Consider the following 27,040-nt stretch of genomic DNA (forward strand, 5'->3'; position numbering starts at 1 on the left):
TATACACATACATGCACACATATATGCACATATACATGCACAGAGTAGGAAGACTAGATAGGAAGAAGATGGAATTAGTTCAAGTAAAGGGGAGCAGGAGAGGACTCTGGGGACTGGATATGATGAAATACACAACACATGTATGCAATTGTCATAAGGAAACTTTAATATATATAATTAACATATGCTAACACTTTGAAAGGTCAGGAGTGTTGGGGCATACCTGTAATCCTGGCATTCAGGAAGTGGAGTCAGGAGGATGAGGAATTCAACGTCAGGCTTATTCATACATAGTGAGTTCAAGATCAGCCTGGCCCACATGAGACCCTTCTTAGAAAAGGAAAAAAGAAGGGGGGAGGAGAATAGGGAGAAGCATCAAATGGGCCCCAGAGCAAATGCTGCCTTCTTCCCCAAGGTGGCCAGGACAACTGTGGATCATGTGTACCCAGGCCACAGGACGGGGGAGCAGGCAGCCAGTAGCCCTTGAATGGGGCCAACACGTTCCTTCCACGCCTCTTTGGGAAAAGCACCAGCCCCCACTTCCAGGCACCTGCAGGGCCTGTCTCTGTCCAGCAGCCTCCACACTGTGGAGAAGGGATCTCGCTTTTGATCAGGGCTCTTGTCCACCTGCTCCGTTTTGGCCCCATCCCAAGACTGGGTACGGCCACATGGGCTCCCAGCACCAGCGTGGCCACATGGGCTCCGGGCACCAGGCAAAGTCAGAAGACCAGCTGTTTGCCAAGCTGCTGATCCTAGCTTCCAAGCCAGCTGCTGGAAGGTGGAAAGGAGGGCTGCCTGCCAACCTCGTTGGCCAGCATAGAGAAGTGCCTACCCTCCACTGCGGGGCCAGAGAGGGGCTGTTAACAGTGTCCAAACCCATGGGCCATCACAAGCTTCACTGTGATCCCCAAAAGACACACACACACACACCCTGACCTCTCAGTGTGTCCATTCACAAATCCCTTTAGCAGGTGTGTTTAAGTTAAATCTTCAGTGAGTCCTGGATTTAGGGGAGACCCTAAATGCAGCCCTAAGTGTTCCTGAAAGGCAGACAAGCTGTGGGAAGCAGGTCACTGGGAGTCAGGGCAGGAAGACTGATATGGTCCCTCCCTCCAGGCGAGGAAAGCCTGCAGACACAGGTGGCCGGAAGTGCCCTCCCCCACCCTTGCTAGGAGCACTACGTCGCTCACTCACTCACTCGCTTGCACCTGGATTTTGAACTCTGACCTCCAGAGGTTTGTCTGTTTGAAGGCACCTGGTTGGTTTCTAGAGTTTTGTGCCACAGCCCCAGGACAGTCATACAGATGTCCGGGCAACAGTGCAGGCCCGGGGCTACCCGCTCTGCTAGCCCCAGGGCCCCACACCCCAACACAGAAGAATAAACTATGTCCCGTCACTACCCATGAGTCTCCAGACCCTGTCCACAGACCAAACAGCTCCAGTGTTCAGTTCTACTGAACCATACTCAGGGAATCCACATCTCCCTGGTAGGAACTGGCGATTTGGGCCCTGAGGACAAAGCCAAGGACGCAATTGGCCTTTAAAAGGCAGAAGGTGACTGCTAGATGGGATGAGGGAAGGAGGAAGACTCTATCCAGTGAGCAGACAAGGAGGCCAGCTTGCTGTAGGTCGCCACGGCAAGTTTAATGTTTTCTGGACAGAGCAGGGCAAAGCCTCCACTGCAGGCACACCCAGGGGAACCAGCTTGCAGAAGCCCCTTCAGGGGTGGTCTCTGCAGACACTGAGCCCCAACAGTCAGACGCCCAGGGCCAGCAGACAGCAGCAAACAAGGCTTGATTGGCACAATACAGCCAGTACCCAGGCCCTGGTCATCAACACGGGCCGAGATGGGCAAAGGACACGGTTTCTCTGAGATCTGAGAATCAGCCCTGAAGCTCTCCCTGAGTCTGGTGGCAGGATATGAATTTCATGTTTTCTCTCCTACCACGTCAGAAGTGACCCAGACATAGGTAGGATGTACTCTCCTGCTTTAATTGGCTCTCCCCAGCTCCAGCACCACGTTGCCATAGGTTGGCTAGAGCTGTGCCAGGCTAAGTGTCCCATCAGACTAATCAGCTTCTGCAGGCTAACGTATCAAGCACCCAGACAGGACATCGAACCAGCAAGACGGGGCACAGGCTGATGAGGGGCAACTTGATGGACCCCAAATCAAAGGCCTGATGCCTTCCATGGCTATCCATCCAAAAGAAGAAACAGGGAACTGGTCCCACAATAGGCAGGGGGCGAACCCTCTGAGGATCCAGAGCAGCCCAGGGAAGTGGAGGAAAGCCGAGAGGTGCTGGGGTAGGCTAGGAGCTTTCTTTCTTATAGAGAAATTTGCAGGTACAAGAATCCCTGAGGTCCCCAGCCGCTGGCCAGGAGCCTGTGAGTTGTAGCGAGCCGGATACTGACCCAGCCCGGAGTCAAGCATGGTGGGTCTGCTGCCCCTCTTGGGAGCTGACATTTGTTGCTTCCCCTCACCCTTTCACTATTGTGGCTCAGAAAGACTGACAGGCCCCTGGGCAAGGCTGCAGCAAGTCCACAGAGTTTGGAGGTCAGACCTGCTGTCCCCAAGAAAGCTCACACATGGTCTAATAGAGTGAAGTCAGCTATGGTTTCCAAACCCACAATCTGGGCTCCTCCATTGTCATCCATGGATCCATCCTTTAGATCCTCCCTCCCTCTCTCTCTCTCTCTCTCTCTCTCTCTCTCTCTCTCTCTCTCTCTGCCAGCTGGCTGAAAGGCCAAAACTAACACCGTTTTCCTGTCTCTTCTCTGTTTTACTTTGTTGCTTTGAAACCCGTGGCATTTGCTTAATTACGTCCAGGGATGGGAACACACAGGGGCTGTGCTCTGGAACACCCTGTGGCCACAAGGCAGCACACCACAGGGTCGTCTAAGGCTTTGTACACAGAAGGAGCTGGAGGTCCCCCAACGTCCTCACAGGCACCCCGCCCAATGATTTCATCTGCCGGCAGCTCTCTACGGAGAGCAGCAGCCAGACCTGGGATCACACGGCCCTTTGGGCTTCCCAGCGGCCATGGGCATCTTGTCAAAAAAAACAAAACTGAGAAAACCGAGGCCAAAGAGGCCAGGACTGAGAGGAGAAGCGATGGGGTCAGCCTGGGGCAGGACTCCAGTGTCCACGGAATGCAGGGATGGGCAGGGGTGACAGGCGAGGAGGTCATCAGTCTGGGACAGTCCCGTGGCAGAGGGTGGCGGCTAGGGCTCGAAGGCCGGCTTGACCAGGTAGCCACTGAAGGTGATGTAGGTGTCGAACTCATCGCTGAAGATGGCGTTCTCACGCTCACCCTTGAAGAGCCGCACCCACACCTCATCCTGCTCCCGCAGATCCAGCATCAGGCTCTGGCTTTGCATGATGCTCCGGTCGCTCACCTGCGCATACAGGATCACCACCTCCTCCTCGTTCTTCATGATGTGCAGGTATGTCTCCTTCTGGTTCCAAGTGTGCACGTTAAGGCTGAAGAAGTAGATGCCTGGCACGTAGCAGTAGAACTTGCCCGTGAACATATTGAAGTGTTCATAGAGGTTCACAAACTGCGTGTCAAAGACCACGGGCTGGAAGTAGTCGTTACTGTGCAGGGGCTTCTTCCGGCCCACGGAGAAGGCTGCGTAATGGCTCTTGCAGCGGTCTCCAGGAGCCCCCATGGACCCCTTCTGCCCTTTGGGGCCAATATGGCCCCTGGCACCCGTAGAGCCTGTTTTACCATATTTCCCCTGGAGGCCTCGATCCCCTCGGTCACCTTTCTCACCTAAGGGAGAACAAGAAGAGATGAAGCCCCAAAAGAGGTCAGTCATCTGACTCCACATCCCAGCCCTGACCTGGGTATCCTGCCTGATGCCCCTCAGCAGGAGGCTACATTTTGGTTCTCCTATCATTAGAGCTAACGTTTCCACTGTCAGGGTTGCTCTATTTTCATCCAGGAGGCAAGCCTTTTCATTTTCTTTCTGTAAAGTCCTGGCAAAGATAAAGGAACATATGGGTTTGTCCACCAGCAACAGGCTCTGCTGCCAGGCCCAGGCTCACTCTGAGGAAATGGACTGCAGATGTCCGAAGTCAGAGCAGGGTCCAGGCTGCAAGCGTCCCCTGGGGTTGTGTGACGTTATCTAGAGGGAGCGCACAGCGTCACAGAGCACGGACTTGGGCACTGTGTCAGAACAAAGAGCTTCGAGGTCGGCAAGCCCCATGCACTCAGCGTGGAGGCGGAATCCCCCGGCCCCTCCTTATGTATGTGCATGTGTGGTGTTGTGTACACGTGTGACATGTATGTGTATATGTACACACCCTATAGGACATGGAGAGTTCAGAAGATGTTGGGTGTTCTCTGTTCTCTTTCCATCTCACCTTTTTTCCCCTTAATTAATTTTTATTTTTTATTTGATGTGCATTGGTGTTTCTCCACGGACGTTGGATTCCCTGGAACTGGAGTTGCAGGCAGTTGTAAGCTGCCATGAGGGCGCTGGGAATTGAACCTGGGTCCTCTGAAAAAGCGATCAGTGCTCTTAACCACTGAGCCGTCCACCTTACCCCAGTCCACTTTAGTTTTTGATATCAGGTTCCTCGTTAAATCCCACTGCTTCAGAAAGCCTGGATTCTAGAATCTGCCTGACTCTGTCTAGCTCTGCCCCTGCCCATGCTGGTTACAGGCACATGTAGCTATGCCTGGCTTTTAGGTGAGTGCTAGGGATTTGAACTCAGGTCTTCTTGCTTTCTCAAAAAGTGCTCTTACCCACTGAGTCATCTCTGAGTCATCCTCTGAGGTCCTCTTCTGCTCATTGAAAACGGTCAGACGACAGCCCTCTAGATGACAGCCCACCTCCACTCTATCTGAGACCCCTGGTCCTGCCCAGCCCCACTCAGCAGGACCTCTCTCTCCGTGGATATAAAGCAGCCCCCCAAGAAGTGTCCCCAGTCATCTCTGCTGCCTTCTCACCTTTCAGGATGGTGATGTTGATTTGGGGTGGTGGGATTGTCTGGTAGACAGGCATGCCGGGGTCACAGCATCGGTAGCACCTGGACGTGGGGAGGTCTTTGCCCTGGCTGGGGGTATGCTTCTCATGTGTTTCTTCTTCCCTGAGGGAACAAACCCCACAAAATGATAAACTCTTTGAGTTAGGAGCTCTCTTCTGTTGCTGTGGACCAGGGCTTGGCTCCCTTTGGCTCACCTTCCCCTGGATATACAATGCTCTAATTAGCATAGGCATGGGAGAGAATCCTGAGATCCTAACTGCAGATAGCACACACACATGCACACACACATGTGCAGACACACACACACACACATGCGCATGCGCACACATGCACACATGCACAAACACACACACAAAACACATGCACACGCACATACATGCACACGCACATACATGCACACGCACATACATGCACACACGCACACGCACATACACACACCATTATCGTAGCAATATATCCAAAGCAAAGACAAAGCAAAGGACAATGACCTCAGGGCTTCGGTGGAGAGATCTTGCCTGCAGGACCAGGTCTTTCCATGGTCACGAGCTGGGCTGTGATGGGCTGTGAAGCTAGAGCACAACCTACCAGCAACTTCATTTGTAAACAATTTCACTTCATCTTCTGGTGCCCCTGGGCAACAGCGGCCGGTGGAGAGCAATGGCTGTATGCTGCCATCTCATGGCCATGTGAGACATTGCACCTGAGAGGTGTCTAAGTCAGCTGACCCCTCCCTCTCCTACCCTGATACACGCTTCCTCCCCGGACCTTCTGAGGCATGCATCCAGACACATCCTGAGTTCAGACACATGAAAACCCAGTTCCTGGAGAAAGATTCACCCACACATCTCTTCTAAGCTTCAGAACTCTTGCGGGAAGCCTCCATTCCACCCAGTTCAGCAGGCCCCACAGACGACATCACATGTCCAGAATTAAAGTAGACCTCATAATGACGCTTTGCCTGTGACACCTGCTGTTTCCAAATGCTTTTTCTAACATATTCTAGTGGCCCATAATGGAGCTTTCTGCATCCCCGAACTTCCATTCAAACCCAGCACGTCCTGGGGAGTCAACTTCTACCCCAGGCACCCCCAGACATCCCCAGGCCCTGATCATGTCTAAGGCACCATGTGGACTGGACAGCAGTCCTGGAATTGTCTTCCCAGTAGTAAGGCACTCTCTGATGCTTCTAGTGTTCCTTCTAGAACACTCTCTGAAACAAACCTCTTCTGCAGACTCCCTGGTCCCTCCAGGAGGAGCCTGGGTGAGAGTCTCCCTGGCACACACTCCGCTCAGCCACCTCAGCTTCACACTTCACATCCTCCCTTCCCAGACTCCAGCTCCCACCACCCCAAACCACCCTCCCCTCCTGCACTACCCACCCCCTCTGCCTTTTCTTCCCGCACACAGGAGGGCTCTGGTACCAGCTCTGCGGGTGCAGCTCTGCTCCAGAGCCTGGATTGTGGCGTGTTTGTCTGTCTCCCTGTGGCCTTGGGGTTTCTAGAAGCCAGACTCTGCCCTCCAAGTGCGTCTCCAGGACTTAGGAGATGGTGTGATTGACAGCTGACTGCTGCTAATTAATCAGTGTTGGCTGAATGAAAACAAGCGAGAGGAAGAAGAAACAAAGGAATGGGGTTTCTCGGCCCCAAAACCTGCCTGGAACCTTGAATATTAAATTGACCCAATGTTCAGGGTAATGAAGAAATCCAAAACCAGCATGGAGCCTTGTGCAGACTGTTAGTATCCAGGCACAGCTTGGCCCTGCCCCCTGGGAACCTGACAGGGTGCCCTGAATCACGCTTGTGTGCATGGCAGACAGTAGCCTGTCCCTTTAAGAAGAGAAGCTCTGCCTATTCAAGTTCTCTCTTCTGAAGAGGCAGGCAGGTCTTTGCCCCCCCCCCTCTCCCATTCTCTTGTCTCTTCCCATCCCCTGTAGCTCAACAAACTCCACACTCAAGCTCTGTCTGCATGGCGTATTCTCTCACCGGCCGCTAAGGTCCCAACTCTGGCTGTATCACAACACAGACCTCTAGAATATCATATTTGATGTCCCTACAAAGTATCTCCCGTAGCCTTGGGTCTGTATATCACTGAGGGTCACAGACATGAAGGCAAGTGATGCCCTGACGTCCTTTATAACCTTTGGGAGAAAGCTGACACCTGGCCTGCCTGGTTCACCCTCACCAGCACATTCTGACCTGGGAGGCAGAGAGAATCTCTGGTGGGTAGCAGACAGGGAGAGAGGCCATGGCTAAGTACTAAAGGTGGAGAATTTCCATGGCTGGCTTCTTCCTCATCCTCTTGACCTGAGACCAAAGCCTGACAGCTTCAGAAAAATCATTGTAGGCTTTGGTCCCCCACCAGCAGGTCCCCTGCTGACGGACTGGATCAACAGGTTCAAGGCCAGCTCAGGACGTGGTCACAACAGCAGTGGGCCAATCAACCATCCTTTCTTCAAACTGACCAACCCTGAACTGAGGAGGAAAACTCCCGAGAGACTTTTAAACCCCAGCCCCGGAGAAGAGACAGGATGTTTCGGCTTTCCGAGATCTCCCTCTGCAAAACAAAGGTGTTTTGCACCTCTGTGTGTGTGTGCCTGCTTCCTGTGTGTGTCTCCTCGCCCCCAGTAAATGCCATCCTTCAACTGCTGCTGCTGCTGTCTGCGGGGTCTGAGATTTCTCTGCCGCCACCTGTTGTGCTTGAGATTTTTCCTGGGCTTTGTCTGTTGTTTTAAGTCTTTAACTAGCAGAGAAAACAATCCTGATTAAGACCCCTAGATGATATTGCCACCTTATAAGGGAATAAGTCGTTGAGGTCACTTGTCCCTGCCTCCTGCTTGCCCGTGTACCCAGAGCCCTGCTACATTTTCCCCGGAGACTGAGCTAGAAGGCAAAGGCAACTGGAAGGGCGGATCAGGTGCCTTTTCATTATAGAGGTGTAAAGTTCGTGCAGACTTGGCTACCCTGGGGTTAGAGTGAAGCCGTACCACCATCCTCAGAGTCAGACAAGATGCCCAAGTCACCAGAAGGAGAAACTGTTGGAGAAAGCCACTTGTTGGTTCTCGGCTGCTCAGCCCCAAAATAATTACACAGAAACTGTATTAATTAAATCACTACTTGGCCCATTAGCTCCAGCTTCTTATTGGCTAACTCTTTCACTGCCTCTCTGACCTCCAGGACCAACCTCCCTAAAGACCAAGGCTCAGCTTCCGCTTTGCCCCTTGGCAGCTCTAGGCAACCAGCCCTGGTGCCCCCAAACCTCACACGCTTGACCTGGTCAGCTCAAGAACCTCTGCTAGCGTGGTGTCACAGCCCCTCACCTCTTCTCATGGTCCAGAGGAGGTGGCAGCTCCTCTTTCTCTTCCCACTCCAGCTGTTCCTGCTGACCACGGGGCACAAGACTCAGGGCTGGGCCCCAGGCAACGGCCAGCAGCAAGCAGCATCCCAGCGTGAATCCCCGTCCATAGGAGCCCATCTTTCTGCTAAAATACAAGGAGAGGGTGTCGGTTAGGAAGGAACTCTACAGAGAAACAACCGACAGTGAGAACTGTTTGCCTGTGCACGGAGCGCATACACATGCACACGCATACACACACACACACACACACACACACACACACACACACACACACACTGCTCCACAGGAACTGCAGACTCTCTAAGCACAGTTTCACCTGCACCAGTCTCTCAGGAAGGTGACTCATCACCTGCAGCCCCTGACAATAAGCAGAACAATCCCAAGTTAGTCCAGGGCCACTGTTAGTCCCTCCCCAGAGGGGTTTTTGGGCAAAAACTGGCTGGCGCTGTTTTTTGCCAGCAGGGGGCGCAGGGCGAGTGTTCATTTGCAAGTGATACAGAGACCATCACCCAGCCAACTCTCTCCTGTCTTACAGTCCCCCCACCTGCCAAGCAAAGGCTTGGGGAGGACCATCGGTCAAGCCGTTCCTCAATCCCACCACTGGCTAAAGGAAGTGAGGGGGTGTGTGCACTGAGTAGATGTTTAAATTCTTTATTCCATCTTCCTGTCATCTCAGGGCATGGCCTGGGGACACCACAGAATGTGGTCCAGCCCTTGGTTTCTCAAATCTAGGACTCCTTTTAAACTGCAGCTTCTGGTTGAGCTGATCAGGGCAAGGCCTCAGGGTCTCTGTGTTTTCAGAATATCCTGGTACTGGCAAGGGTGTGTCAACAGATAGCACTTTGCATGCCACCTTCTAGTCAACCCTGCCAGCTCTGGCACCTCTCAGCAACCCTGGCACCTTTGCCTGGAGCACCTTTGTCCTGCTTGGACTGATAAGCAGTGAAGGGGCCCGGCAGTGTCACCAGGCACCCGGGCGAGAGTCTTGCATCCTTGCAATTAATTCTTCGGGCCCATGAGGTAAGGGTAGATCTGAGAACATGTCCTCATCAGTCACTTCTATCCCACCCAGGCCTCGTGGGATCCCGTGGCTAGTCTTTCCAGGAGACGATATTCATTCATTAGTGTGCCGTGCATAATGAGGAGAGGGGGCTGGGATAATCTTTCGGTCCGCAACGCAAGGAACTGAGTCCCATCCCTAGAATCCACATACAAAATAAAAGTATCGTAGCCGGTACTTACAGCCCCAGATCATCAAGTCAGCGACAGGCAGATGCCTAGAGCTCACCGGCCGGCCAGCCTCACCTACTTGATGAGTCCCAAGCCAACGGGAGACCCTGTCTCAAAAGGCGCGCACGTCTTTAATCCCAGCACTCAGGAGGCAGAGGCAGGTGGATCTCTGTGAGTTTGAGGCCAGCCTGGTCTACAGAGTGAGTTTTAGGACAGCCAGGGTCACACAAAGAAACCCTGTCTTCAAGAAAGGGGGGGTGGAAATAGTATCTGAGGAAGAACAGCTGAGTGTGTCCTTTAGCCTCCATACATGTTCACACACACACACAGAGACCTGTTCCTCCACATACCTGGACATTCACAGCACCTGTGTGCACACATCCAGGACACACAGGAAGAAGACAGAGGGACAGAACTGCTGGCCTAGGGCCTACCCCTAGGCGCCTGGCTACCCTGGAGCACAGACAAGCTAAATTCAGGTGACACCAGCCCAGCTGGCCCTGTGAAGGGAAGGCCCACTTCATACTAAATGCTGCCTCTTGTTCATGCCTCCCCAGCCCTGACCTGGGAAAACCTCCCTGTTCCGTAGTTTTCTAGATAGGCTGTCTCCAGCCATGGAGACTTTTGCTTGGCCCTGCGACTCTCTGTCACACATGGATGTCCCTGGCCCAGCCAAGTGTCCTGCAGCATCCTGGACTCCGCTAGTACTCAACAAATATTTATCGAGCTAAGTTCTCTTGATCTGTTTATTTCTCTATTTCTGTATTTCCTGTTTCCCCCTGGTATCTTCCTAATTATGTTCCCCGCCCCTGGAAGTGTCAAGCTTGCATCTGGCAAGAGGAAGTTTTTCTTTCTTTAAGCTTGGGTCTGTTTGGGTTTTTGTTGGTTTTTTCTTTCTTTCTTTTTTTCCTCACTGTGTAGCCGGGGTTGGCTTCAAGTTCTCAATTCTCCTGTCTTGGGTTCCTAAGTGCTGGCAGTGTAGTTATGTACCACCACACTACGTTTAAATTTGATTTTCTATAAATCTAAATATATATATATATGTGTGTGTGTGTGTGTGTGTGTAACAAAATCACATATATAAACACATACATATATATACATATATATGTAACAAAATCCATGTATGTTTGGAGACATATGAATATGAATGGAAGCAGACATAAAGCTACCTTTGGCTGTCCTAACCCAAGGGTTCTTGCTGACATTTGAAGCTGGACAGTCCCCCTTATATTGGACCCTGTCCTGTATATTTAAGGGTGCTTTGTGGGATCCCAGCATCTACCCCAACATGCTGTTAGCACCCTTGTCAGGTTGTAACAACCAAGTACTCCAGACACTGCCCTCTGTCTGTCCCCTCAGGGCAAAATTACTCCCACCCAGGAACCAGTGCTGTGGCCCCATGCAATGCTGGTGTGTCTCCTTTCAGTCAAGAAAGGGAATTTTAAACATATTTGTCAGAAAAGAGGTGCGCAGAGCTGGGTTAGAAATGAGACATGGGTGGAGGGAGTGTCAGGTAACAGCCCTCATGGTATTCAGAGGCTCCTACTGATGGTAGTGAGGTGGGCAGAGTGGTCCCCCAACATGCACGCACACACACACACACACACACACGCATGTACACGCATGCACACATGTACACACATACACACACGTGTGCGCATGCACACACATACATACGTGCACGCACGCACACTGAACCTCCTTTGCAAGTTCAAATCAACCCAAGGCTGAAACATTCTCCTCCTCAACACCCTCTTAACAATCATTTAGCCAAATCCTACAGCAAAGTCGGCCTGGTCAGATTAGGATCATTTTATTCACTTTTGAGCAAAAACAATATTGCCCAGCACCTAACCAAATTTGCCCACAGATCCAGTCTCCGTTGGCAGCACAGAGCCATCTTCCCACAAAGGGTGATGCTTCCCTGCAGTGAGGCCATTACAGGATGCGCTCCACACTGAGAGGTAGGCTCACAGAAGGCCAGGACACCCTGACCATGGGCGTGATGCCCCCAACCGAGACTCATACAGCCTGTCTCTAGGTTGTGTTGAAGTAAGAGTCCCTCAAGGAAACCCCAGCATGACCCTCCAGGTCTTTCGCAGCCTCTCCCGTCCTTGAGTTCCTCAGGAAACCCCGTTATCTGATTTCTCCCTCCAAGTCCCACAGAATCTGCAGAGCAGAGCCCAGCACCCTTCCTCAGTCCACCCAACCTTCACCCCAGCAAGGGGAATCTCCCTTTGCAGAAGAAGTACAGCTACTTCCAGGAGGGCGGGGGGGGAGGGGCATGTGAGGGCATGGGAAAAAAATCCTTGCTGGGAAGTTTTATTCCTTCCCAGACCTCATGTGGTAGGTCCTTTACAGAAACCAGTGTTCATCTACAAGCTCGGTTTCCTCATGTCCTATTGTTTCTGGCCCCTCCGTGCCTGTGTGTGTGGATGGTGGCCTCCTGGAGTGTGAAGCTGCCTGTGTGAGTTTGGCCCTAGTATCCTCCACATACACACATACACACACACACACCTCAGCTCAGTCCCATTGACAAAAGCATTTTGTAAACACTGTTTTCTTCCTTAATCCTCATCGGGTAAGCAGTCGGCGCAGTTCAGAGAGGCGAGAAGCCTGTAATCTCCTCCAAGGCCAGGAGCCTGGGAAGGAGTCAGAGCCGCCCTCTCAGCTGGCAATTTAACACAGGCATGGCTTACGGCATGTCATTGTGCAAGAGTTGGGGCAAGGGCGGAGGAGGTGATTCAGCCATAAATTAAGTGTATTCCCGATCTCAACTGTCTAACAGTCCAGGGAGAGAAACAAACAAACGCTCAAGACTGGATGACAAGGGATGAGCAGGAAACATTCTAGAACCTTGCTCTCAGAACAACGGCCATTGTGGTATCAAAATCAATTAAAATAAAACTCCAGTTAAACACTAAGCATGGGGTACATACCTGTCATCCCAGGATGCACCAGGAAGAGGCAGAAAGAGCTCAGGACGGTCTCTGCCTCCCCATCACCGGATTACTCCTGCAGGCCACCGCACTGGCATTTTTTTTTACACAGATTCTGAGCATCAAACTCTTGTTTGTGTGCTTTTAATGCAAACACTTTGCCAACTGGACTGTCGCACCTGCCCGAAGATCTCAAGTCTGAAACTAGTCTGGGCTACTTAATGAGACTATCTCGAAGGGGTTGGGGGCTTAGGTCAGTTGTGGGACGCTTGACTAACATGGACAAGGTACTGGATCCTATCCATAGAATAATAATAAAATGAAATTCAAAGTTCTGCTCCCTAAGCAGGCCAGTCACGTCCCAAGCTCTGGGCAATTGCGTGCATGGCGGTATTGCTGCCATATTGGAAAGCGCAGTGAAGAACATATTGGGCATGGCTGTCAGGTCCAAGGGGGACTCTGTTCTAGATTAAAATGAGGCCAGCGGGGGAGGAGGCAGGAGCTATGAACTGAAATCTGGGAATCATTTAGACTTCTTCCTCCCTTGTATCCGGCACATCTAATCCACCACCAGCCTTCCTTCACAGCCTCGAAGGTCGTGTGTCCTTCCTGTCACTGACCCTACCAGATGATTTTCAGGGGCCCTGGCTGCCTCCCAGGCAAGCATCTCTGTCCAGCTCTGCCGGGGTCTGGACAGCACCCTAGCATTTCACACTCACTTCCCAGGAAGCCTGGCAAAGATAGGACTGGATCCCCCCTCCCACGCGCCCCTAATGGCTTCAAGCTGCTCCTTGTATGAGCAGGGCACTGCCACCCCTCCACCACAGCCCCTTTTCTCCTGCATACAACATCTTCTCAGACACAGGGCCTTCCCATCTCTGCCTTGGCCCTGGGTAGAACTGACTTCAACCACGACGGGTATAAAGCGCCCATGTGAGGACCGCATTCAGCCAAGGAAGAGAAATGCCACTGAGGTGGCATTCAGGTTTCCTAACATGACATCAGTGCTTGGGCATCTCCTTTATCATGAGATCATTTATCCCTCAAATACCCAAATGGGAAGAAGGGAAGAGCTAGAGCGTGGTAGAGTGCCTCCAGTCCGTGGTGAGCCCTGAACGTGCTTTGTTGTAGAAACCCCTTCAATATGTGATTTTGCTGCTTGGGCTCAGCAGCCCACGTTGGCTGGCCGAAGGTCCTGCCTCTTCCCCCAGCTGCTTAATGGAGACAGCTAAGGAGCCTGGACTCCTGATGGCAGATGGCCTCCCGTGTTTCAGGGTGTATCTCCTCCCGGAATCTCTGTCCTTCCCTTTTGCATCTTTTTCTGTTCTTGTCTTGGAGAAGGGGGGCTTACTTTTTTAAGGTTTGGGGGTTTCCTCCAAAGCCCAAGCCCAGGGAGGGAGAAGGGGAAATCCTCCAGGACAGCCAGCTTCTGAGCTCAGAACTCTGTCCCTGGATGCGAGTGAGGTCTTGTCTGGGGCAAAACCGAGAAAGAAAAGATCAGGATTTCTCTGTCCCAAAGCAGTTCCCTCCTCTACACCCTGTCCAAGAAGACTCACCTGGAGCAGCCTGCCCAGGCCCTGCCATGTGGCTGTCGGGCCTCCAGCCCTAGTGACACCTGACCAGCCCAGCCTGCAGGGCTCCATGCTTCCTCAAGAAAACAAAGGTCTCCTTGAGGAGCACAGCTGTCCTTAGGTCACCTCCCAGCTGGGCCCCCTCCTGCTGGGAGCTCACCCTTCTTTGAGAACCGTCTGAGAAAAGAGGCCCCAGGAGCTTGTGCCAGGGCCCCACTCTGCAGGTGGCCTGGCCCACGGCCCATTTCTTTGACACCAGCAATGATGCTGCCCTGGGGGCTGACCACTCCCAAGACCCAGGGAAAAAAGAACCTGGGGATTCTGTGCCCTGGCTCTAGCATGCCCAGCCCTCTGCAAGCAGCACAGACTGGCCTTTGTCTGGGTATCCCAAGCCTGGACATCCCCCAGCACTTCACAGGAACCGCCCGAGGATGCTCTCCTACAGGGAAGGCTGCCCGCTACCTAGTGACTCCTGGGTAAGCACAGGGTTTCTCTGTGTAGCCCTGGTTATCCTGGAACTCGCTCTGTAAACCAGGCTGGCCTCGAACTCACAGAGATCCACCTGCCTCTGCCTCCCAAGTTCTGGGATTAAAGACTTGTGCCGGGGCCACCTGGCCAGCATCTGTCAATCTTGCTACTACCGATTCCAGCCCAGACTGCTCACCGCACACTCGCCACCTTGTGGTACCAAGTTCTCTGCAGTGCCTGAGTGCTTAAGTTACATATTTTGTTGTTGTTACGATCATGAGAAAGGGCTTCTGCTCTGTGACCCACTTACCATGTAGATTCTATTCTCATGGCAAGCCTCCGTCTCAGCCTCCTGAGTGCTGGGATTACAGGCCTAAGAGACCATGCCCAATGTAAATGCTTTGAAATATCTACCAGCTGGGCCTGGAGAGATTAAGAGGACCCCCTGCTCCCAGCAAAACCCCTGTAACTTCTGTTCCACAGGACCTGTCTTCTGGCCTCCAGGGGCACCCACACATGTGTAGAATGCACTCACACAGAAACATGTACACGCACATACATACGGACAAAAAAGAAGGGCTGGAGATATGGCTCAGAGGTTAAGAGCACTGAGTGTTCATCCAGAGGTCCTGAGTTCAGTTCCCAGCAGCTACATGGTGGCTCACAACCATCTGTAATGAGATCTGGCGCCCTTTTCTAGTGTGGTGCACAGGCACACATGCAGGCAGAATAAATAATAAACCTTTAAAAATTTTAAAAATCTTTAAAACACCTCCAGTTTGGGCACCCCCTTCATTCGCACCAGGTTCTGACCTACCCTGTCTATTGAATTTATCTTTCCTTAGGGAAGGAAGGAAGGAAGGAAGGAAGGAAGGAAGGAAGGAAGGAAGGAGAAGGAAGGAAGGAGAAGGAAGGAAGGAATGAGAGAAAAAGAAAGAAAGAAAGAAAGAAAGAAAGAAAGAAAGAAAGAAAGAAAGAAAGAAAGAGAGAAAAGAAGCCTTGAACTTATTGGCCCAGGCTGGCCTTGAGCTCACCACCACCCTGCCTCAGCCTCCCTGGTGCTGAGCACCCACAGATCTCCCTTCTTGGTCTCCCCACAAGACAATTGCTTTCCAAGGCTGCTTCCTTAGCTCTTAGCTCCTCTTGCTCCAAATCCTTCCTGCCTGTCATGCCTTTAACGGACACCAGCCCAACCCACCCTCTCCCAGTAGTGCCGAGCCTCCCACATCTGTGATTTCCAACACACCAGCCCACAGGGCTGTTTTAATTAGTTGAGACTAAACACCATAAAGCTCCAGGTCCCGTGGCAGATGCATTCAAGCTTCCCACCAGACTAGTGGCCACTAGACTGGGCAGCCCGGCTGGTTGGACTTCTCCTGACTATGCTTTTGACCAGTGAGGCTCTGTATCTGTGTTCCCAAATGTCTGCTTGGTGGCCCTAGTCTGCCCTACCATGGGATTAACTCCAATTAGCTCACACTGTCTCCCTGTTCCCACAAACCTGGCTTCCCCCTGCTTGGGCTAGCAGCTGGGTGAGAGATGGCACTGTTCCCTGGGCCTGAAAGCGTGGGAGCTGCTAAGACCCACACTTTTCATGCACCTTCCATACCTAAGCCATCGCCAAGCTCCCAAAGGTCTCTGCCCCTGGTGTCCTGCCTACACCAAGTCTTCCCCAGATGATCCAGGGTCTCCCTGTCTCCCAGAGGCAGCTTTAAGATGCAAATTGGAGCATCGTTCTTGACCTCAAGGGTGTCCAGTGACAAGAAAGGAAATGTGTAAATCCTGAGCATCAACATTGACCTCTTCCTCCCCCATCACTCATCTACCTATGAGGTCTTTAGATGGATGCCCCACTACCCCCTCCCCAGCCGCTACCCCCCTCCCCAGCCGCTACCCCCCCTCCCCAGCCATGTCTTCAGAACTGGCCTCCCTCAGCAGCCTTCCTGGACTGCTCTGCTATTGCTGACCCTTCCTCAGCATCTAGTACAGAGCTGCCCTGTGATCACTGGTGTCCTGATTGAGTCCCCAGGAATTAGGAACTCTTGGAAGATGCGAATGTTTCGTTCCTACACCCCATGGCATCTGGTGTCATTTTAAAAGTATTTATTTTTAGTGTGTGTGTGTGTGTGTGTGTGTGTGTGTGTTTACTGCGTGTGTAGGGATGCTCAGGGAAGCCTGAAGAGGGCACTGGACCCCTGGGGTTAGAGTGACAGGTGATTATGACTTGGATCCTCCACAAAACCAGCAACCACTTTAAGCACTGAGCCATCCCTCCACATCCACTTTGTGTGATTTTTTTCTGCGGTCAGTCCCAAGTTCAAAACCACCATCTTCAAGTGTTCAGATGAGGCAAGGTCCGAGAGAGAGAGAGAGAGAGAGAGAGAGAGAGAGAGAGAGAGAGGGCCACACACTATTAAGTGTGACCTGAGTTCTTAAGCTAGCTGTAGCCCGGAGCTAGCCTTTCCCAAATGTCTCCCTTCTCTGCACTCAAAAAGCTGCCTGCTTCTAAGACACCCCAACTCTGCACCTCCTTAGCCAAGGTTACAAACCCCCAAAGCCACCAGGAAGACATAGCCTTTAGATGACAGTAACCAGTTAGGTGGGAAACCCAGACCAAGGCTGTTGGTTAGAGGTAAACTCAACCACAGGGAAAAATGGGGGTTGTATTAACCAGAAACCCCTGATTCTGTCTAAAGGAGGAGGAAGGAGAGACAGGGGAGGACAGGAGAGGAGGGGACGGCAAATCCAACCCCAGCGGTAATCAGTGTAACATCTATTGACACAGATGTTTCTAGAACCATGAGCCAGGAAAATGCAGGTTAACAGTATGGTGTCCCCAAACTCATGCACCTAGCAACCCTGAAGCCCACCCACCCAGCTCCCCACAGCCACCATGGGGACTCGAAACAGCACTGCTGACACTTTCTTATCCGGGCTTCTCTAGGTTTTCCTTTCCCCCCATAACAATCCCATCATTTTCTTCACAGTAAGTACACATTATTTTCCACTTAGAAAACGACAAAATAAGCCCCACCCTGGGGACCAAGAGAGTGTTTTGTTTATTCCAGGGAAGCTGACTCTGCATAGAAAAGTGCATGGGGGCGGGGGCTGTGATGCATGGATGGCTCACGTGGAGCTGCTGGGCTCCACAAGAGCCCAGGGCTGGGCTTCACATCCTTTTATTCCTTTAGTGAGTGTTTATGAATGCCAGCAACATGCCGGGCAGTGGGCTGACGTTAGAAACATCAGGAGCAAGAAGATGCTGACCTTTCCTTGGGCAACGGCTGTTCCCATACACTGGACTTGGGTTTGGGGTGCCCACCTGATTAGCTTGCTTAGAGACAGCTGGAACAGCAGCAGCCACTCTTGGGTGACAGAAATGCCCATCATTTTCTTACACCTGCAACATACCAGGCATAGTACAGGCACCAGGACCCATCACTAGCGTCTTTGGTTCGATGGTCAGAAATCTCTGTGGTGCCAGCAGGCTGACACCAGACACCTGACGTTAGAGTTCAACTCCTGTGGACACAAGTGACCAAGAATGGCCCCCTCACCCATTCAAAGGGGAGGAATCTCATTCGTTTTTTGGGATCTTGCTTTTAACAGAGTGGAGAGAGAACAGTACATTAGTTAGCTCAGAAGGAGAGGCCTGTGGGCAGGGATATGGGGTTTCTCTGCCTGTCAATGCCCCGCAGAGGAGCCAACCTGAGTCGTCAGGCATGACTAAGGCCAGGAGGATTGTGCGGTGTTTAAGGCCGGCATGAGGGTACATACTGAATTCCAGCCCCACAAACACTGAGAGATTCTGTCAACACCAACAAAAGTAAATGTGCACTCTGGATGAGGAGGACCCTGAGGCCACATCCCAGTGGTCAGCCAGAAGAAACTGTGTGAAGAATCATGATACTGAGGGAGGGACCGATGCTCTCTTCCCTTCCCTTGGGGTGTCAGGAGTCAGTTAGGAATGGACAGCACCAGAGGATCCGCTAGGTGGAGGCATGAAGACTGAATGATGGGACCACAGGGGTAGGGGTGGCTTGGGCTCTAACCTAGTCAGCCCCCCCCCAGACCCCAGGGCTCTAGCCTCGTCCCCTCTCCACAGGCTCCACCTCCCCAGCAGCTGCGGCTGGTCAAGTACCATGTAGGAATTATAGACCACACATCTCCTTCTCATAGATGGGTCTTCCTGGGGCTCCAGGCCCAGGGAGGGTGGGGTTCTGTATGCCACAAGACTCAGGAGCCCCCATGGCACCCCAAACCTTCTTCCCATCTCACACTAGAGCAATCAGAATCCAGCTCAGCATCCCGGCAAAAGTGAAGGCATTCTAAAGAGATACTCGTGCCCCTTCCTTTGACTACTTGTGAGACAGTGGACCCCAAAATATTGGGGCTTCCCCAGTTGCTCGGAGAAGGAAAGGCTGAAATCCTGGTGCCAACCAGAAGGGGATCTTGTCCCCTAGAAAGAGGTTTCAGACCATCTGAGGATTTACCAGACCATCTTACGGGGCCAAGACAATACGGGGACAGTGGTGAGCAGGGCCACACCTGGGTTGTCGAGCTCTGACCAGGGCAGCTTGGCTCTGCACACCTCTTGCCCTCTATTTAAATCTAAACCTCACATCAGGACCCCCAAAAACAAACTTAGAGGTCACTGGATCCCTTGATTTGTTCTTCCTAATGAATAAGACTGTCATTTTTACTATTTGTTTCCTTAATTGGCCTTTTGAGGACAGAGGCTGAACCTAGCTTGTTACGGCTTCCAGGGGCCCAGGTTCTGACCCTGACAACTTCAGCAACAACCCTATCTATGAAGAGCCAACCCCAGAGATGTAAGGGAGAGAGCTGCAGACCCAGCCTAGCTTCTAGCCTGCGTCTTCCCTAAGCCCACCCATGGCTGGCAGCTCCCCCAGGGAGGTCTTCTCCTTCCCTGGTACTCAGGGCAGCAGGCAGCTGGAAACCAGATGCCCCGGGGTGCGGAGGAGCTGCAGCCCCCAGGGTGTGAGGCTCCCCCGCCACATGTGGCCACAGCAGCCAGGAGTATGTCTGACCCAGTCCTGGGCACCAGGAACTTGGCTTCTTTGCATTGTCCTCTTTGCCTGGCTCTGCTCCCATCCTTGCTGCCTGGGCTTCAGCTCCCTGCCTGCTTCTCTGCCTCCTGCTCAACTGTCTCATTTCAAGGGAAATTCCTACAGGGGCCAGGAAGATGGTAGGACAGAGAACCTAGCCAGTGCATGAGGTCCCAGGAGTATATTTGGGAAGATGCCCAAGGAGAGGACTCTAAGTCTGCAAAGGCCTTAGAAGCAAGCTGTGAATGCCCAGTGAACCATGGTGATGGGATACCAAAACCCCTACTTGCACCCAGTGAGGTCAGGAAGGGTGACTTGCGATGGGTACCGGCTGGCACATGAAGAGCTACCAGCACCAGCATAACCCACTATGTCTTACCAGGGCTCTGAGACACAGCACCCTTCCAGGCTCTGAGGCCTCACCCTACACACAGGCCTGTTCCTCCCCAAGCCAAACAGGCCCGCAGGGACTCGGCATGTCCCTTCCTGCTTGGGGAGGAGGGAAAGAGGATCCATTTCTGAAGGCCTCCAGGATTGCAGCCTCCCAACAGAGGTCCTGCCAGGGCAAGGACCTAGGGCAGGGCCCTGAGAGGCAGAGCCAGAGCAGACACGTGTGGAGTTCTCCGGCTTTCAGGAAACTGCTCTCTGGAGAAGCCAGAATGTCTCTTGCACCTCATGAATGAGTCAGGGAGGTGACAGAGTCCTGTCCAAACAGCCACCGAGGGCCACTTGGCAGTAGTGGAAGGCGGATTTCCAAGGACGAGAACCAGAGAAAACAGCAGTTCTCTGGAGCCTACCACCCCTCTCACCATACTCCAGACTCTGGGTCCTTCAAGGCCAGAGCCCAGGCTGTTCCCAGTCTTTCCCTCCAGGGAGGGTGGTGGCCTGTCAGAAGCAGCAGCCTGCAGGGGACATTTGCCTGCCCTTCCAGCCTCACACTGTCACTTCACCCTCTCCTTAACCCGAGAGCCTCAGCCACTCCCAGACCTAGGAACTATGGCCGCAAAAGGACCTGACCCCTGGGGATAAGAAACAAATGGGCAAGGGTGCCCTGAGGCAGGACCTGTAGTTTCTACGAAATTCTTTTCATCTTTGTTTTGATGGGTGCCGTTCAATGCCAGAATATTTGGTTTATGAGTCATGCTAATTACGGGGGGGGGCGGGGGAGGCAGGCACCAGGAAGAACAACAGAAAGGAGTGTGTTCAGGAAAAAGTAATGCTATGCTGGTTGTTCTGAATACAGAGGTTACAGCCCCGACGAGCAGTGAACCCCTTCATGCTCCAGGACAGACTTGCTGGAGGGGCCTACCCCAGGCCTGCTGGGCTAGCCTGCTCTCCATGGACAGCAGAACAGAGGATGAGAGATGGAGGGGGTATTATATATGTGCGCATTTTTAGGAGGCTCAGCATCTCCTGCCTGGGCAGAGAATATCAAGTTGAGTCTTGGGGAGTGAAGACACCATTTAGCTAGGATGCTTCCTGCGTTGGCTGCAGGGCCTCGGAGAGGGCTGCCAGGCACACACAGGAGCGGTGGGTCCCTTGTTCTCAGCCCTCTGCTTCCCTCTGCAGGTTTCCCTTCTCGCTAGTGAGCACCGGTGCAGGCCTGGTAGAGACTGTACATCTTCTGCCACACTACGGGGGTCACACTATGAGAAACAGAGCCCGGCGTCACTCACTCCCAGGGGGGACCCAGTGACGTTTCTCAGTTTTCTTTCTCTGTTGTTTTTCTTTTTTTACTTTGAGGTAAGACCTCACACTATAGCCTGGGCTGGCGGAGAACTCGTCAGCTGGTTATCTGGCTCAGGACGGCCTCAGACTCACGGCAGTGTTCCCGCCTCACGGTCTTGAGCCAACATGCTCAGTGAAAATCAAATTTGGTATTTGGTTGTTATTGTTTCCATTACCAGAGATGCAACCCGAGCCTTCCACGGCACTACACCACGCTACTGAGATACATACACAGCACTACACCACGCTACTGAGATACATCCCAAATCCAAAGCTGGAGAAGCATGTCCGTGGTCTCTGTTCCAAAGAACAGGGCAACCAGGACAGATAGAAATCAGAGAGGTGCCCCCAAATTCTGCTAGACAAGGCCAGGCCAGAAAGTAACAAAAATAGGAAGGGAGGAGGTTCCCTAAAGAAGTCCAGCTCTCCAGGGCAGAGAGCAGCCGGGGTGGGCCCAGAGATAGACAGGGTAGGGCTCAGGTTAACCAGCAAGGATGCCATTTACACCTGTAGGGATGCCCAGGCATCTGAGCAGTAGGTAGGCAAGGGCTGTGCAAAGGTCCCGGGGCATCTTAGAGACTGTAGCCCTCGCTCTGGCCACTGTCAGCACCATAGCTTTACTTCGCAGGAAGGTTTGAGGAGAAGGGATATTTGTTTTTTCCTGCCCAGGCTGGATGCCATCCAGGAACAGCAAGCTTGTTAGAAGAGGGGGCCAAAGTCCACACTTCCTGTCAGTGTCGGGGCTCCAGCTGACCACTGACAGATGGGCTAGACCTGGACCTCAGATAGCCCAGGTGATACGGCAGGGACAGAGTGACTCCAGGTGCAACAGAAATACACTTTCTCCTTCCACGCCCTCTAAAAACCACCCGGAGAAAAAAAGAGAGACACCCCACACAACAATGAGAGAAGGTGCAGTTGGTCCTGTCAGCATCCTATCGCCAAGGAGCCCGCCTCCCGCACGCTCCAGGGAGTCCCAGCGGCTGCCTCGGAAGAGTCAATCTGTGCAGGGGGAGTTAGCAAGAACAGCACAATGTTGTCCCCCCCAAACTTCTGCTCTGTCCGCCCCTTTGCCATAAGCACCACCTCACACCTCACCGCAGGGAAGGTGTCTGTTCAGCCCTGCTCTGGCGCCCGGATGAAGCCACGAAGACGGAGCTCAGAGGCGCTCAGAGGCACCGAGTCCTTCCTGGTCTGTCAGATGGCCAAGCCACCTACCTCCGTCCAGCTGAGCCGGCTGTGCCAACCGAATCCTCCCGCCTCTCAGGGCTCTGGGGCGCTGACTTTTAGAGCATCTCTCAGGGGCTGAGTCTTTTCTAGGCCAGGTCAGAGGGGAAGCGCAGACACGTCAAAGGAGAGAGAGAGAGAGAGAGAGAGAGAGAGAGAGAGAGCCCGAGGGAGAAAAAAGTCGAGGGGGGGGCTTAAGGGTGAGGAAGAGAGGGCGGTGCAAGTCACAGCAGTCCCAACACCTTTATCTCCTCAGCAGCTTCCAAGGTCTCTTTGGCCAGAAGCGGAAACGTGGTTTCTCTCAAAAGCAAAGGAAGAGAGGAAGAAAGCGGGAGAAATACAAAGAGCAAACCCCGGCCAGATGTGAGCTGCCGAGGAGCCTAGAACGCTCCTAGCGCTTTTTATCCAAACAGCAGCCAGCAGCCGTAGAGGATTAACTGTGTGTGTGCCCGGCTGGCTGGCTGGCGCTCCCTCCTTCTGGACACCCTGGGAGCTAGCGCAGGCTTGGAGGGGTTGGAGATGGACACTGCTGTTTATCCAGAGGTCTTTCCAGATGTGGAGGTGGCTGGGAGCCCAGGACAAGGGTGCTCTACTCAGGATAGAGAACTGCAGGAAAGCTAAGAGCCTTAAGTTAACTGGTGGTTAGGGAGCTGACTTAAGCATGTGGGCAAGCCTGAGTCAAACAGTGGCCTGTCTGCGGCAAACTTCCCAGCAGGATGTCTACTTGCGATCTGGGGACCAATGGGTAGGTCTGAGAACATCCATAGTCCCCTTTGTAAAAGAATGGCAGGTTTTGTGTTCATGCAAGTATGAATTGAGAGGGGATGGCTCCATCGTTAAGTGCAGGATCTAGAGAACTCTGGGAGGCAAAAGTGAGCGAGCAGCCTTCAGAAGGTTCAGATCCTCCAGTGAAGCCCCAGACTGAGTTCTGGGCCAGTTGCTTGCTCAGCCTCTGCTAGGCAGCTCTGCTCTGGACATTTCTTAATCTTACACACATGCCCTCGTGAGTCTCCTCCCGTGGGGATCCTGCCCCAGGCTTCTTCAGAGAAGTCCCTCCTATTTTCCCTTTTTTCCCTGCCCAAACCCTGAGTCAGAAGACTTGCTCTGCAGTCTTATCACAACCCATAAGAGAGAGGGTCTGGATGGAGAAACTGCCCTGATGACATCGCGCGCTCTCTCTCCTTCCCCCATCCCTCCCTTCCTCCCTCCTCTCTATGAACAGAAGATGTAAAATTAGAGATGCTAGTTTGGGATATCCCAGGCAAAATAAACAGACTACACTTTCCTATTCTTTGCTGTGCCAGCATGAAGCAGGGCCGACAGAATCCAAGGCGGGAGGGAGGAGAGTGCGAACCCAGTACCGCACCCCCCCATCATCTCACCCCAAGGCAGGATATAGATCAGTAGAGGGCAGATCCCAGAATGGGCAGGGACGGATGGAAGGACAAGAGGGCGGATTCTAATGGTAGGGAGCAGCCTGTGAATTCCCACAGGCTTCTCCAGAAATTCCAAACCCAAATGCCAACCCCATGAGAAGGAGAGATGTCGCTGAGCTCCTCTGGTACCCACGGGGGTGGGGGAGGGGCACTTAAGGGCGCTGGCTCGTTGAGAATAAGTAGATGTGTTCCCATCAGAGATGTGACCTGCCCTGACCTAGCAAGATGGTTCCTGTTGCTCTGCATGTATCTTAGCTGAGGGAAAGCACAGGAATAAGACTCTCATTCCTGGGAGTGGTGTGAAGCTCTCCCACCCAGAACATCACTGTCCTCTGTCACTCTGTTCCCTACATCCTTTGCCATAGAGCTGCAGGGTGAGCAGTCAGCAGAAGCAGAAAGAGCACTTAACCCTTGCTAGGCTGCTGCAGGGACAACAGAGAGCCTTGAGTGTCTTGTGAGGTTGGGTGTCCCAATGCAGCTCGCAAGGTCCTACCCAGAAGGCTCAATTCAAGGAAGGTCACAGCAGGGCTCCTAAAGCGGGGCATGTGGCTCGGGAGGGGAAGATGTGGAGGCAGAGGAGTTGCCCTCACCGCACACATCCAAGATGGCAACACTCTAATGAACTTCTGAGATAGCCAAAAACAGTAGAAAGTTCTAGAAACACACCAGAAGACAGGCATTACTAAGTTTCGGTCAAACTCAGGGGAGACCATGGTTTCAGATCTTTTTCTGGTTTCATGTCAGCCAGAGATACATCGTGAGACACCATCTCAATAAATAAGTAAACAAACAAGCAGAATTACTTGTGAGTGTGTGTGTGTGTGTGTGTGTGTGTGTGTATGTGCATGCATATACATACCACAGTGTACACGTGGAGGTCAGAGTGTCTTCTTGCAGGAATTATTTCCCTCTTTACACCATGTGGGTCCCAGGGACCATATTCAAGTCATCAGGCTTGGTAGCAAGTGCCTGTATTCCCACTGAGCCAGCTCAGCTGTCCCGTGTTTTGTTCTTCTGTGTGTTTGTTTTGCTATGTAGTCTACGCTGACATGTAACTAATGTATTTACTCTTTCTCTCTAAGTTTGTGTGTGTGCACGTGAGTGTTCATGTGTGTGAGCATGGGTGTGGAGGTCACAGGAAGACCTTGAATCTTGGTCTGCAGTCTCACTATTTTTGGAACCCATCAAGTAGGCAAACCTGAATGACCAGCAAGTCCTAACTCTGCCTGTCTCCGCCTCCCCAGCACCGGGATTATAAACCCTTTGCCACATGTTTTTTGTTTGTTTGTTTGTTTGTTTTGTTTGTTTGTTTGGTTTTGTTTTTCTAACATGGATTCTGGACTGGAACTTGGGTCTTGATGCTTGCAAAGAAGCACTTAGCAGCTAAGTCCCCCTTCTTCTTTCTGGTTTTCTTTTGGTGACAGAACCTCACTCAGTAAACCAGGATGGCTTCCAACTAATAGCCATCCCTCTGCCTCAGCCTCCCAGTTGCTGGAATTACATATGTGCACCACTATGCCTGCTGTATTTGGGGACGTTTGGATAAGCATCCCTACACCTGAAGGATCTCACACGTTTAACAGAAAGGTTGGTGACGTGGATGGAAAGTGCTAGAATACCCAGGAGAGCTACTAGTATTGCATAACCTCTCGCCTTCCAGACTCTTAGGTTGAGCCCCACGTCTTCCAAAACATCTAGAAGCGGCTTATTCATTTTCTTTGAGGTGGAAGCTGGGAGAGGAGGAGCATTGTACCAAACACCACAAAGGGAACCTGTGGCTTCCCATGAGGCCTAAAAGCCAGAAGGCTCAGGGGAATTCCAAGGGATGGGAACAGAGATGGAGTTGTGTCTGAAGGCTGTCACAACTGGCAACCCAACCCAATAGGCCAACAGACAAAGGGGACTCACAAGGCCAGGCCCAAGGGCCAACGCACGCCACTGTACTAGAAGAAACAAAATGTGTCACTGAGCTGGACAGCTTGCTAGGCTCCTAAAGCCCCTTGTCATCAACTTCATTTCTGCTTTGAAGCTGTAAGAAAGACAGGAAGTTTGGCAAGACAGGGAACGCTTTGCAGATTTCCTGGTCTCCCTCCATCCCTGCCACAAACACTCCAAGCAACCAGAACCTGAATGTTTTCCACATAGCCAAAGCCGTCCCTCCAGAGTTAAGGCAAGGGTCATGGTGAACCACACTAACAACCTAATAAATGAAGCCCAAGTCAGCAGCAGGGCTGTGGTCAGCAGCTCCTGGGTCAGAGGTCATCAGCCCTGAGTAGATGGGACAGACATCAGACCAAGCACTCCTCCAGGATCTCCCTGTCAAGTTCCCAAATGAGCTGTATGCTGCTTCTGCCCTGAATTCCATGGGGGCTGCACCTACCCAAGGGTGTCTGGGATAAACCTTCAAAGGCTTCCTCCATATTCTCAAGTGGCTATCTTTCTTAGATCAGGGCAGCTCTTGTGAGAAGGACTTGAGGGTCACTGGAGGGTCTCCTGCAGCCCACCGTGGAGGGCACACTCTGAGCCCTGACATATTGTAGTGCTAAGTATATATGTGTGTGTGTGTGTGTGTGTGTGTGTATACACAAGTGACATATATATGCGAGTGTATATGTGGTACATCTGGTGTTTTTTTGGTTTGTGTCTATGAGTGTGTGTACCTCTGTGTGTGTGTGTGTGTGTGTGTGTGTGTGTGTGTGTGTGTGTGTGTGTGTGTATCCAGATGGGCAGAGGCTGGAGGGGGATGTTGGTCACTTTCCACCTGATTTCCTTTAAAAACTCAGTCCCCATGCTTGTCCAGCAGGTGCTGTGGTCCTCCCCCCACCCCATGCTTTGAGCCATTCGCCAGCATTCCCCAGCCCGGTTGGCTGTTTGACTATTCTTTTCTCCTCCCTGGCCATGCCATCCCTGTCGCTGTTTTCTGGTTGCTGGAAAGGGCTGTGAGGCCTGGGTTACAGTAGAGGCAGCACTGGGTTCCCGATATAAGCACAGCATGTCATTAGCAGCTCCATGGCGTCTCCCA

The 27,040-nt window shown here is 52.4% G+C and overlaps 1 protein-coding gene across 3 annotated transcripts; it reads right to left on the bottom strand.

Moving 5' to 3' along the window:
- Nucleotides 1–143: 143 nt before the first annotated feature.
- C1qtnf1 (C1q and TNF related 1) lies at nucleotides 144–23,063 on the bottom strand. 3 transcript variants are annotated; one of them, XM_048451836.3, is made up of 4 exons: nucleotides 22,574–23,063; nucleotides 8,310–8,471; nucleotides 4,956–5,095; nucleotides 144–3,773 (listed from the first exon to the last, which is right to left on the bottom strand). In XM_048451836.3, exons 2-4 carry the CDS (start codon nucleotides 8,462–8,464, stop codon nucleotides 3,223–3,225), a joined length of 846 nt encoding a protein of 281 aa, XP_048307793.1. In that variant the 5' UTR covers nucleotides 8,465–8,471; nucleotides 22,574–23,063; the 3' UTR covers nucleotides 144–3,222. The 3 variants fall into 3 exon arrangements, with proteins under 3 accessions (XP_048307793.1, XP_048307795.1, XP_048307794.1); XM_048451838.3 differs by having other exon boundaries at nucleotides 22,454–22,593; XM_048451837.3 differs by lacking the exon at nucleotides 22,574–23,063 and adding an exon at nucleotides 22,449–22,469.
- Nucleotides 23,064–27,040: the final 3,977 nt, after the last annotated feature.

This window comes from Myodes glareolus, chromosome 9, assembly GCF_982192425.1.
Source record: "Myodes glareolus chromosome 9, mMyoGla1.1, whole genome shotgun sequence".
NCBI classification, from domain to species: domain Eukaryota; kingdom Metazoa; phylum Chordata; class Mammalia; order Rodentia; family Cricetidae; genus Myodes; species Myodes glareolus.